Source organism: Protopterus annectens, chromosome 11.part0 (assembly GCF_019279795.1).
Source record: "Protopterus annectens isolate FY-2018-M chromosome 11.part0, PAN1.0, whole genome shotgun sequence".
In the NCBI taxonomy this organism is placed as follows: Eukaryota; Metazoa; Chordata; order Ceratodontiformes; family Protopteridae; genus Protopterus; species Protopterus annectens.
Window position 1 is genome coordinate 7,201,932 of NC_056745.1, and position 13,671 is coordinate 7,215,602.

Here is a 13,671-nt window from a genome sequence, read left to right on the forward strand (position 1 = left end):
TTCTGATGCTGAAGAATCTATCCCTTCAGCCTCTCCTCCTGAGGATTATTCTTTTGGGGAAACCCTGCATACCATGAGGGAGCACTTCCACTGGGAGAGCCAAGAGTTCTCAGAATCTAAGAAAAGGCTTAGAGACTTCCTTTTACTTCCTCAGCACAGGCCTTTTGCTGTTCCTCCTGTTTTAGACATTGTAGATGATGTATTTTCAGAGTCCCGACCGTCTCCAGACTCTCTACATCCAGCACCTGTGAAGCCAGACAGATACTACAGGGTTCCAGATTCCCATAAATTTCTTTATAAAAACCCTGCAGCAGACCCAGAAACTATGTCTCAGAGTCCCAAAGGGGTCAAGGCTTCCACTGCAAAAAATCCTATTCCCTCAGATAGGGATTCAAGGGCACTGGACAGATGGGAGAAAGATTTATACCTTGGCTGTAAGAGCATTAAATTGTCAATTTCATTTGCTTAAATATCAGCAATATTTAATGTCCCTGCTTAAACAGAAAATGTTGACAAATTCTCAATGTGTAGAAAACAAAGAAATGCAGGATTTATTGCATGCAGCTGAAAAGTGGGAAAGCATACTTTGCTATGTGGTTTTGACTCTCTGGAGGCCTCGCAGGGCCGCTGTTACGGGTACTGTCATTAGGAGGCATGCTTGGTTAAAGGAACAGAATCTGCCTGATCATGTTAAAGCAAAATTATTAGATGCTCCACTACAGTAGGATACTTTGTTTAGTGTTAAAGCAGAAGAGGTGTTGAAGAAAATGGAGGACAAAGCAAAATCTATGCAGACAGTTAAGGATTTCTTACAGGTGCAGCCACCCAGATTTAGCAGGCACTGGCTTTCAAAGAATTGGCCCTTTCCAGTGTCAGACAGGCCACAAAGAGGCAGATACAGATGCCCCAGAGGCAAATCCCAGCCCCAAGGCTCATACAGGTCTAAACAATGGGGTGCTTCTACCTCCAAAAGCGGAGTAGACAAATCTCAGCCATACAGGAAACAGTCCCAGTGACTTTCCTCTTCCAGCACCAAGCACTTATCTTTTGGCAGCCCCCTTAAGGGGTAAACTAGCACTTTTTTCACAAAATTGGCACATGGTCACCCAGGACAAACGGGTCTTGAATATAGTGTCACAGGGCTACAGGTTCCATTTTCACACCCTGCCAAGGTCAAAAAGGTATGCCAGACCTGCCACACAATCAATGGGCAGAGGCACAGAAACAAGTTTCATCTCTCATGGACAAGGGCCATTCAGCGAGTGCCGTAGCAAGAGCAGGGACAAGGATTTTACTCGAGACTTTTTTTGGTACCCAGAAAGGACAAAGCATGGAGACCAATACTCGACCTGTCTACTCTAAACACATTTCTGGACATTCCAAAATTCAAAATGTTGACTCTGCAACAACTTCTGCCCATGCTGGGCAAGAAGGCTTGGCTTGTAACATTGGACCTAAAAGAGGCATACCTGCATGTCCCAATAGACAATCTTGCAGAAGATACCTCAGATTCATAGCTGGCTCAATGCACTACCAATTCTCTGCACTGCCCTTTGGCTTATCTACTGTGCCCAGGGTCTTCACAAAATGCTTGGCACCAGTAATTGCATTTTGCAGACAAAGAGGAATTCAAATATATCCTTACTTGGACGACTGCCTTATTCAAGCAGAGAACAAAGACATTCTACTACAGCGTCTGGGGTTTGTAAAAAGATTACTAATTTGTCTAGGGTACACAGTAAACGAAAATAAATCAAAACTAGTATCCTCTCAAGAAATAATATTCCTGGGTGCAAGCTTAAATCAACTGCCCAGATGGCTTATCTCACGCCAGACAAACAAAGGCAACTGACTTCTTACTTCAAAATGTTAGCAACAAAGACCCAGTTATCTGCAAGAAAAATTCTGCAGGCTTTGGGTTTCATGGCATCCTGCATTCTGCTAATTCCATATGCAAGACTGCATATGAGGAAACTACAATGGTATCTAAAAAGTGTTTGGACTCAACATTGCCACAGCCTGGAAACATTAATTACCCTCATTCCCTGCCTGCAACAGGAGTTTCAGTGGTGGGCATAGGCCTGTCATCACAACAAGGGACAGCCATTCCCTTTACCCTCACCCAGGCAGACATTAATAGATGCATCAGACTATGCCTGGGGGGCACACATGGCAGGAAAATGTATTCAGGGCACATGGTCCACAAGCCAAATGCATCTTCATATCAATCAAAAAGAGATGCTAGCTGTTCAAAATGCCCTGACAGCCTTCAAGGATCTGCTTCATCCAGGACAACTGCTGATAAAGATGGACAATACTACAGTCATGTGGTACATAAACAAGCAGGGAGGCACACATTCCTATCCCCTCTGCAGACTAGCCATGACTTTGTGGGACACAGCATTGACTTACCAAGTACACCTGCAAGCACAATTCCTGCCAAGAAGGATAAATACTCTGGCAGACTAAGCAGAAAGCTCACGGATCCCCACGAGTGGAAACTGGATCCACAAGTCTTCAGTATGATCAGAAAGAAATGGGGATGCCCAGACATAGATCTATGTGCCTCCCCTCACAACTGCCAAATACAGAGATTCTGCACAAGGACTTATCACAAGCAAGCATGGAAAGTGGATGCTCAATCATTCAGCCGGAAAACCCTAACTGTATATGCCTTTCCTCCTCTGCCTCTCCTCCCCAAGGTACTCCTAAAGGTCAGACAAGAGAAGCCAAAAATGATTCTGATTGCCCCAGACTGTCCCCACCAGCACTGGTACCCACTCCTAAAGAGCTTGTCTCAAGGCCCAGCCTGGACATTACCTCTAATTCCTCACTTACTGACCCAACGAAACAATGAGATCCTGCACAGCCAACTCATGACCCTAAATCTGGCAGCATGGCGGATAATGTAGCCATTCATAACGCACCTCTCTAAAGCAGTGATGGATGTTATTCTGGAGGCCAGGAGGCCCAGTACCAGAAAATCTTATCCAGAAAAATGGAAGAGATTCTGTGCTTGGAACCCAGGCAAAAGGAATTGACACGTTTGTACCAAATATTCCTCAGATTTTTACAGTACCTAACTGAGATGCTGGACAAAGGCCTATCCTTTTCATCAATTAAAATCCATGCCTCTGCCATTTCAGCTCATTACAATACGGAACCACCTATTTTTTCTCATCCATTGCTAAGGCTGTATCTCAGAGGGGCCAAAAACATAAGACCTCCAAGGAGAGCACCAATACCTGCATGGGACCTCAATTATGTCTTGGAAAAACTTACACTGCCTCCTTTTGAGCCAGCCAGTACAGCTGAGATAAAGTTCTTATGGAAAACAGCCCTGCTCCTAGCAATAACCTCTGCAAGACGAGTCTCAGAGTTACAGGCACTCATGGCTGTGCAACCTTTTATCATTTTCCGTCCAGACAGGGTTTCTCTAAGGAGAAACCCGACATTTATGCCTAAGGTAGTGTCCAGCTTGGCCCTTAACCAAACCATTCATTTGCCTACTTTTCATCCAAACCCACAGAATAAGAGTGAGAGACTCCTGCATTCTTTGGACATACACAGACAGCTACGCTTCTACTTGGACAGAATTAAAGCTTTCAGAAAGACTGGGCAACTCTTAGTGGCATATGCTGCAGGATCACAAGGAAAGGCTATGCATTCATTTCTGCTATTCACAACATGGCAAATCAGCGCCCAAGGGCATTAGGCCACATTTAACCAGAGCAGCAGCCACGTCAGCAGCCTTCCTCAGAGGAGTACCAACCAAAGACATTTTAGAGGCTGCAACTTAGAGTTCAGTGCACACTTTCACAAAGCACTACCATTTACCTCTCTACTCTAAATCCAGAGCAGGCTTTGCCACTGTAGTTCTGCAGGGCCTTATAGCCTCTCCTAACCCTATTTAGACCCAGCCGCCCTACCTCAGCTTTGGGATTCAACCCAGGTGTAATGACTGCAACAGTGAAACACTATGAACATAGTACAGTTGTGTACCTACCATAAATGTAGATGTTCGAGTGTATTCACTGTTGCAGTCCAGGTTACTCTCCCACCATCCCCCTTTTCTTTGCTGGGACTTAATGAAGGAAATGTTTACTTTAGTGCATGCATACTTATTGGCATTATTTTAGCCTACCCTTTTGGGGGCACCTGTCATCTGGGGCAAAAAAAAACTGAAGAAAATGGCGTCGGCTGCATCATTTATACCCCTGGCACACTGACGTCAGGGAAGAGGCGACAGCAACCGATGCCGGGCCAAGACTTTGGAATTCAGGCCGACTGCGGGTAGCCTGCCAGCAGGATAACCCAAGAGTAATGACTACAACAGTGAATACACTCTAACATCTACATTTGTGGTAGGTACACAACTGTACTTTGTCTGTAGTATGCCCCCAGTTGTCTCAGTACTGTAATGAGTACCCTTCAGAGCCATTTTTCCTACTGTTTGCAACATCTTGATTGTGTCTGCTGTGGCAAAGGAGGTACTATCAGCACAGCTAGCTGGAATTTTGTAAATAATACTGTCATTGGTGAATATCAAAATGATTTTTTATAAGATGCTTGTGTTACAAATCATCAAAACTGTATGTCGTATGAATATCGAACTTAATTGTACAGATGTTTGTGTTGAAAAGGTATTTGTAAGGTGCTTGTGCTTGAAATACATCCATAGTGTGATCTGCTGGGGAGAACAGAAATGTACATGCATTATTTTAACCATTAAATGTATCTGTTTTAACAGAGGAAACTGGAGGGTTTAACCTCAGTCCAGCAAACTTTAGAAAAAATATCTGAAATTAAATCACTTTGTAGGCTAGGCCATAAAGAGGCTATCTCGCAGGTTTCATTGCAGTCAGCGACACAAAGTCTGTACTAAGAAACTTTCTGTATTGTCTTTGAGGAACTAATTGCTACTCTGGAAGCATGAAGGAAAGCAATTGTTTTATAACTTCCAGCACCTGCCAAAGAACTGAGCAAAAGCCCCTGTGTGTGTATTTTTACAGATAGGTGCCAAGTCCTGTCAGCAGTGGGGGTTTGCATAAGAACTAGAAGTCAGATGACCAGAAATGATGTAATTCTGCAAGCTATCCTAGCAGTAATGTTTCAAAAATTATTTTGAGAAGTCTCATGGCGAGACAGAGCATTCTGCAGTTTGTCTTGGAGTTGACAACAAGAACCACCATTCACCACATCTGCCTTGCTCTGCGAAGTAAGTTACTAGGGAATAGTATAATTCTTTTAGATTCAGTCAGGAATATAGTGAAGTTTAGTTTAGATATATTTATTTGTCTGAACCTGTCCTGGAATGTTTTAAATATTTCCTGATGTCACTGTGAACTTATATGTAGTATTGTCCTGTTCTTTTATTATTTATCATTAAATATATTTCAACCTTTCATTGTGGCTGATCTTTGTAGAGATATTTCAGTTTTGAGAGTGCCTGCATATTTATTTGGTGACACTGTGTGGGTCATTGATAATTGCTCTTGGTCAAACTACCATTTGTATTAGTATTACACAGTAAAATTGGGCACCCTTTAAGGGCCCTAAAGTAGCTGATAAGGAGTGACTGGTGGCAGTGGAACTAACTTTGTAGTCTGGGCAGACGGAGCATGGCTAGTAAACCTGTGTCAGCCTTTCCCAGGTGTGTGTGTGTGTGTGTGTGTACGTGTTTGTAAATCATACTCTATGCGTGTGTGTGTGTGTGTGTGTGTGTGTGTGTGTGTGTGTGTGTGTGTGTGTGTGTGTCAGCTACTTGGGCAGGGACATGAATCACTGATTAGACAGAGGGTGCTGGAAGCATTGGTTTGCGTACTCGGCTGACATTCAACTCTGTAGCTGTGCCAGTGGGGAGTCTTATTGGGGATCTGGGAGAAACCAGCCCTGGACTGACTGTGGTCTCTGTGTGCTCTTAAGGGAAGTTGCACCTGATGCAAAGAACTGCATCTGGAAATACTGTGCGTTTACCTGTTATCCTCTCGGTAAATGTTTCCCCACTGTTGTCAGTGGTGAGGATTGAGGCTTCTTGATTACTGTGGGTCATCACATCTGCCATGACTTCATCTGAGCCAGTTGCTTTCCCTGACTGCATTTTGTTAGTGTAGGTTGTACTCGGTAAATGTTTCCCCACTGTTGTCAGTGGTGAGGATTGAGGCTTCTTGATTACTGTGGGTCATCACATCTGCCATGACTTCATCTGAGCCAGTTGCTTTCCCTGACTGCATTTCGTTAGTGTAGGTTGTACTCGGTAAATGTTTCCCCACTGTTGTCAGTGGTGAGGATTGAGGCTTCTTGATTACTGTGGGTCATCACATCTGCCATGACTTCATCTGAGCCAGTTGCTTTCCCTGACTGCATTTCGTTAGTGTAGGTTGTACTTATTGTAGGGTGGGTTCTCCCTTCTTTTCTTTTCAAGGCCATGCAGTCATTCAGAAATTTCTTTAATATGCCCTGGAAAGTGGTTACATCTGCTGACGAGCTGTGCATAGATATAAACTACTCATATCGACTTAGTAGCAGTAAAGATGTGGCTTTTAGCTTAGAATTCTTAGAATCGACCTTTTTTTTTGTCTTGTGCAGTAGCTGTTTTTCAGGCACCATTCTTGACATGGAAGGTGGTTGAGTCCTGGTGATGCTCTGACTTTGTGGTGCTGCACCCACCTGCCTTAGTGATTGTGGTGCTGCCTCCCACCTGCCTTAGTGATTGTGGTGCTGCCTCCCACCTGCCTTAGTGATTGTGGTGCTGCACCCACCTGCCTTAGTGATTGTGGTGCTGCACCCACCTGCCTTAGTGATTGTGGTGCTGCCTCCCACCTGCCTTAGTGATTGTGGTGCTGCTCCCACCTGCCTTAGTGATTGTGGTGCTGCACCCACCTGCCTTAGTGATTGTGGTGCTGCACCCACCTGCCTTAGTGATTGTGGTGCTGCACCCACCTGCCTTAGTGATTGTGGTGCTGCACCCACCTGCCTTAGTGATTGTGGTGCTGCACCCACCTGCCTTAGTGATTGTGGTGCCGCTCCCACCTGCCTTAGTGATTGTGGTGCCGCTCCCACCTGCCTTAGTGATTGTGGTGCTGCTCCCACCTGCCTTAGTGATTTGTGGTGCTGCACCCACCTGCCTTAGTGATTGTGGTGCTGCCTCCCACCTGCCTTAGTGATTGTGGTGCTGCACCCACCTGCCTTAGTGATTGTGGTGCTGCACCCACCTGTCTTAGTGATTGTGGTGCTGCACCCACCTGCCTTAGTGATTGTGGTGCTGCACCCACCTGCCTTAGTGATTGTGGTGCTGCACCCACCTGCCTTAGTGATTGTGGTGCTGCACCCACCTGCCTTAGTGATTGTGGTGCTGCACCCACCTGCCTTAGTGATTGTGGTGCTGCACCCACCTGTCTTAGTGATTGTGGTGCTGCACCCACCTGTCTTAGTGATTGTGGTGCTGCACCCACCTGTCTTAGTGATTGTGGTGCTGCACCCACCTGCCTTAGTGATTTGTGGTGCTGCACCCACCTGCCTTAGTGATTTGTGGTGCTGCACCCACCTGCCTTAGTGATTTGTGGTGCTGCACCCACCTGTCTTAGTGATTGTGGTGCTGCACCCACCTGTCTTGGTGATTGTGGTGCTGCACCCACCTGTCTTAGTGATTTGTGGTGCTGCACCCACCTGCCTTAGTGATTGTGGTGCTGCACCCACCTGTCTTAGTGATTGTGGTGCTGCCTCCCACCTGTCTTGGTGATTGTGGTGCTGCACCCACCTGTCTTAGTGATTTGTGGTGCTGCACCCACCTGTCCTAGTGATTTGTGGTGCTGCACCCACCTGTCCTAGTGATTTGTGGTGCTGCACCCACCTGCCTTAGTGATGCAGTTCCTTTCTGTAGTTCAGAGGGTTGTAATTTGATGTTATGAACAGTTTTATAGGGTACTGCTTTGTGTAAAATATATTTTAATCACTGTCAACCAAGTTTTGTGTGGAAGTGATGAGCTCAGTATTGTAGCAGATTTGGAAATTTTAGTATAATATTTATTCTACTTCCCTTGTGCAGGATATAGGGTGCCAAAGAAGCAGCTGTTGCAACTTTTTGAAAAACATGTACCTGAGTCTTTGGAAGAAGCAGAAGCCCTGCCTCAGCCGAAAGTATCTGATGATGACTCCAGCAGTAAGTATGTGGCTGGTTTTCCTGCTTATGTTTGAGAACAATTTAAGAAGATGGTGAGGGACAGATTAAGGCAATAAATGCATGATGTCAGAAAATACAATGTAAAAATATCGGTCATTATTGACATTTCCCAGATTTACAGTAATGTGTTTAAACAAGGGGACAACAGCTACTAGCATCTTACAGGAAATGTTCTGTGGGCCAAGCTGCAAGAGTTCCTGCCTGCTAATTCTTTTTGTGTTCTTATGTACTTTAAGGTTGCTAAAGCTGCCATTAACTTTCACACAACACAGTTCAGTAGAAAATAGTCTCCTTAATTTCTTTTATTGGAAAGAAAGGCACGTATGTGGGAAACCCAGTAAAATAAACCTGTATCTCCCCGAACAAAGGGAAATATCTAATTTGTATAGTAAAATCACCCAGTATAAATTAGCTGACTGACCAGAAAGAACAATGCATGCTTCTGAAAGATGTTGCTGACAGTACATCCTTGTGATTTCTTATCATAACCTTGACCACAGTGAATGTCCTGATGGAGAGATGAAAAAGTCAGCAAGCAAAGGAGTGTAGTAGTGCTGAAATTTAATTCATCCTCCAGTCTTGGTGAGTATCTTCGCGAGGTGGACCTTATTTTTCACAAAATCTCACCAAGGCGACACTGATATATAGACTATTTATATAGCATATATTATGGACAGAAGTAAATCAAAAATAAAAAAAGTTAGATGGGTGCACAAGACCCAGGATAAAAAAAGTGCCCAATCCTGGTAGGCGCACTGGTGCCAGGACTGGAAAAAATGATGTGTAGAATCCTCAAAATACGGAAACAGTCCTACAGTGGGGCCAGGCTCGGGGAGGATGCCCCCCCCCTGTTGTAGAAGGAAGTAGTCCACAAAAACGATAAAAATTGATTAGCCAAAGAAGAGCCATAAAGACGACAGAGTGGACTATTGAAAATAAGAAAGGAATTGTGTATTGTTACTATTATGTGAAAGCCCAGAATTTCCAGACACAAGATATACAAAACGATTAAGAGAGAAGTTAGAGGAAAGAAAAATACTTCTGCAGGAAAAACTGTCACAAACTTCAAATAAAAATTTGCTTTCATTAATGAAACAAATTTTTGAAAAACAGTATATAGATCAAGAAACTTTGATCTCTTTGGAAAAAGAAGCCTCTGAGGAAGTGAGAAAATATAAACAACAAAACCTAGAGGTATTTGAAAAATATAAAATAGAAATATGGACATGGGAAAGATTTGATATGGTGCAATATTTATGCAAAGGAGAAAGCCAAGTTAATTAATATACCAAAGGCAGTTTCAAAGATATTCGAATAAAAATACATTGAAAGGCATCCAGATATTGAAACTTTCACAATAAAAAAAGATTAAAAGCACAAAGATTTAATGTAGAAAAGATAATTAGTAAAGTAGAAGTTAAACAAATAGAAGTTGAAGTTATGGAGTGCCTGCGAAGTAAACGATTTTAATGTAGGTCTAACACAGACTACATCACAGCATGAAGGAGTGAGTCTCCAGAATAAGGAAAAGCAAGAAGATCAGGAGACGTGAAGAAGAAATATGGACATGGGGAAAGGAAAAGAGATTTAATATGGTGTAATATTTATACAAAGGAGAAATCAAAACTAATACAGAAAGAGCAGCACCAAAAATATAGAGAAATACAGGCAAAGGAGTCTGGATATGGAAATCTTTACAATACAAAAAAAATAAGACTAAGAGGAAAAGTAGAAAAAGAGATGAGTAACGGAGAAGTCAAAGAAATAGAAATTGAGGTAATGGACCAGCTGCAAAGAGAAGCATTCGGTGTAGAAAATCGAATGCAGAAAGCACCACAACAGGATAGAGCAATGGATATACAAATTAAGGGGAAACCAGTGGAACAGGAAGCAATTGGTCAGGTGCCATATCAAGATATTTCAGAGCCTTCCACAGGAAACCAGTATAAAAGTGCACTTGAAGTTAGACAGCAAGGAAAGGAACAGGAAACTCTGATGCAGTCAATGTTGAGGAGTGATGGACCAGTGAGTTCCCATATGACAGAACAACAGATGACACAGGATGAAATTGAAGAGAATGTGCTACAGGAAGATGTTGTAGAACTTTCTATAGAATCCTCGCAATAAATGGAAAACAAGGGACGTGCCCTCAGTTTGGAAGAAAAGGAGTTAAGAGAAGAGTTGCTTGATTTAATAGACAAAGACAGATATATCAAGATCAGTGAGAGAAATAGACTGCAGAAGGTTAATAAAACCCCAAAAGTCAGAAGCTTGATAAAACAAATGAACACAGTAATTAGGACTGTCGATAGAGATCCATGTGATATAACAGAAGTAAACAGGATATATTACTGTGCAGATAAATTAATAGCTGATAAAGTTCTACCACAGGAACATAGGGTAGCGAGGGAAAAGGGGGGTCGAAAATGAATACCATCATGGAAATATCGAATAGAGAAAACTGTAAAGCAGCTAAGACAAGAAGTGTCATTGTTAGAAGATTATAGAAGAGGGAACAGATCAACAAAAATATTAAGAAAGATAGATGTGATAAAAGCAGTGCACAGTATTAGAACAGACCAGGATCTATTATGCACTATTGGAGATGAACAAAATTTCAAAACAGGTAGAAAGACTCAGAAGATATGAAGATAAATATAGGGGAAAAGCACAAAATAGGCAATTTACTGATGACCCAAAAAAGTTTTCTAGAGAATTGGGAAATAAGGTAAAAGGAATTGATAGACCACCGAAAAAAGAGGAAGTAGAAACATTTTGGAGAAGTATCTATGAAGATCCTGTGGAACATAACAAAGATTCTAAATGGATAGAAGAAATAAAATAAAGAATAAGAAGTTTAAAGATACAGGATATGAAATGTGATGAAATAACAGCCAGAGAGATTGAAACAAAGTTGAGAAAAAGCCTCTAATTGGAAAACCCCAGGCCCAGATGCAGTGCCTAACCTTTGGCTTAAAGTATTAACTTCTTTACATGAGGATCTAGCCATGAATAAGAACTATTTATATGCACACCCCAAATAGACACTGCACTTGTTAACAGGAAAAACAATGCTCTTAAGAGTGAACCTGCAAGCTAGCCTAAAAATTATAGACCAGTAACTTGTCTTCCGACGACATAAATTATACACGGGGATTGACGCCGACAGAGTTTATATTCCTTTAGAAGAAAACTTAATTATGGCAGTAGAACAAAAGGGCAATAAAAGAAAGTCATATGAACAAAGGATAATTTGTTGTTAAATAAAGTTATAGTGGAGAACTGTAAGAAAGGGAAGTACGGCATGGATTGACTATAAAAAATCATTTGATAGTATCCCACATTCATGGATGGAAAGAGTGCTTAAAAATGTATAAGGTACATCCTACACCGATTACACTACAGTAACCATGAAACAGTGGCAGACCACTTTGCAATTAAGCCATGATAAAGGACAGATTATTATTCCAGAGATAAAAATCCAAAGGGGGATATTCCAGGGTGACTCCCCATCACCGTTGCTATTTTGCCTTGCCATTAATCCTTTAAGTTGTTTACTTAACAGTTTAGGTCATGGCTGTAATTTGGCTTCTAGAAAACAACAAAGTCTGACAACTTCTCATCTTCTCTTTGTCGATGATTTCAAATTGTATATCTCATCAGCTGAGGAATTGAAAGCACAGCTACAGGTTGTCAAAACCTTTTCAGATGATATTGGAATGTCATTTGGTCTTGATAAATGTGCAAAAGCAACCTTTTAAAAAAGGAAAGTTGCAGCCCCAGGAAAACATCAGTTTGGGACAAGAATGTGATATAAAAGAACTTGAGCATGAGGGAGTGTATAAATACTTAGGAATTGATGAAGGATCTGCAATAAAACATGAACAAATGTGAATAAAGCTTAGTAAGGAGTACTTTAGAAGACTTACATTAATCCTGAAAACAGTATTGACACCTAGGAACAAGATCCAAGCTATAAATCAGTTTGCTCTTCCTGTCCTAACTTATAGTTTTTGGGAGTGATTGACTGGCCCCAAAAAGTGTTGGATAGTCTGGATATTAAAACAAGAAGGATGCCTCATGCTCACCAAATGATTTATAAAAATCATTGTATACCAAAATGATATATTCCCCGTTCTGGAGGGATGGGCCTCCTTGAAATTATGTATAGATCTGCAATCGTGGGACTCCACACATCTCCTGACCTCACAAGATCCAGATGTGGTGAAAGTTTTGAAACATGAGGAGAATAAATCTAAGATGACATCTCTGCTTAATTTAGCAGAAGCATATTGACGTCAAGCAGGAATGGAAATCAAACCAGAAGTGGATAAAAATCAAGCAGCAACTGAATGTGCTAAAAAAAAACAAAAGAAAGATATAAGGTGAAGAATCAGATGAGAAGGCAAGAAATGTGGAAAAAACATAAATATAGTTGCAAGTATATAAAACTTCTGGAAGAGCCTCATGTTGATCAAGAAGGATGCAGGAATGGTTAAGGAGAGGTACATTTACATCAAGAAATGAAAGGTTGATATTTGCAGCCCAAGATAGTGGGCTTACATACGTGCTGGTTTACTAAATCCATTGAACATATGGGAGAAACCAACATATGTAGGATGTTCTTCATCTCACATTGCTGCAGTCCTAACACTTGGGTAGTCCGCTGTCCCTCGGTCGGCCCGAATATCAGAGTATAAGGCTGACGTCGGTCAAGGCGCATTTGACTGACATCAGAACGTCAGGGTACAAATGCGCATGACCGACGTCATATCCTCAGTCTTTTTTGCCGCATGGTCCGATGCAGAAGCAGTGTTGCAAGTGCCGTTCGGCGTTCTGAAATTTTTCGAGTTCGGAGTTTCAGACCGAAGTCAGAGTTGGTTAAGTACCCCGTTGGGGAATATTTTGTTTTTTTCTTGCCTCAGTGGTTTACGGATGTCAGAAAAAGTGAATAACTGTATTTCTTGTGGGAAACAGATACCGCATAGGGATTACCATAATTTGTGTATACCTTGTTTGGGACCTGAGCACGACGTTGTTGGGTGTCGCTTTTGTGCTAGGTTCAATAAACGCACTATAAAGCGAAGGTTGGATTGTGCCAAGTTGGTCTTTGGGAAGCGGTGCAATTACAATATGCCGTCGGATGCTCCGACGCCGGCTTCCTCAAAGAAGCGCAAGGACAAGGCAGTCAAACCTATGTTAGAGGAGTCGTCCGAACCGGACGCCGGTTCTTTAGAGGCGTCAGTGGAACCGGTGGTTCCGATGGAGGCCTCTCTGGAGTCACAGGGAGAAACTTTGATTTTACAGGATGTGGCCTCCCAGGAGGCAGGTCAGGCTGTAGGGGCTTCTCAGATTTCTGTACTCCCCTCCCTTCCTAAGGTGTCTAGGCCCTCTCTTTCTGCTTCCAAAGCTTCTCCTAGAGGCAGGTCTAGTTTAGCTTCTGTGGGTGTCACTCCTAGTTCTTCAGGTTCTGTGCCCAAGAAACACAT

The 13,671-nt window shown here is 42.5% G+C and overlaps 1 protein-coding gene across 1 annotated transcript in view; it reads left to right on the forward strand.

The window, feature by feature from the left end:
* The window catches only part of LOC122815968 (zinc finger protein 705F-like), a 230,604-nt gene that overhangs the window by 159,531 nt on the left and 57,402 nt on the right, over positions 1-13,671 (forward strand). The window contains exon 3 of the mRNA XM_044088852.1: positions 8,048-8,161. Within this exon, the coding sequence (XP_043944787.1) occupies positions 8,048-8,161 (114 nt within the window). The remainder of the gene's footprint in view (positions 1-8,047; positions 8,162-13,671) is intronic.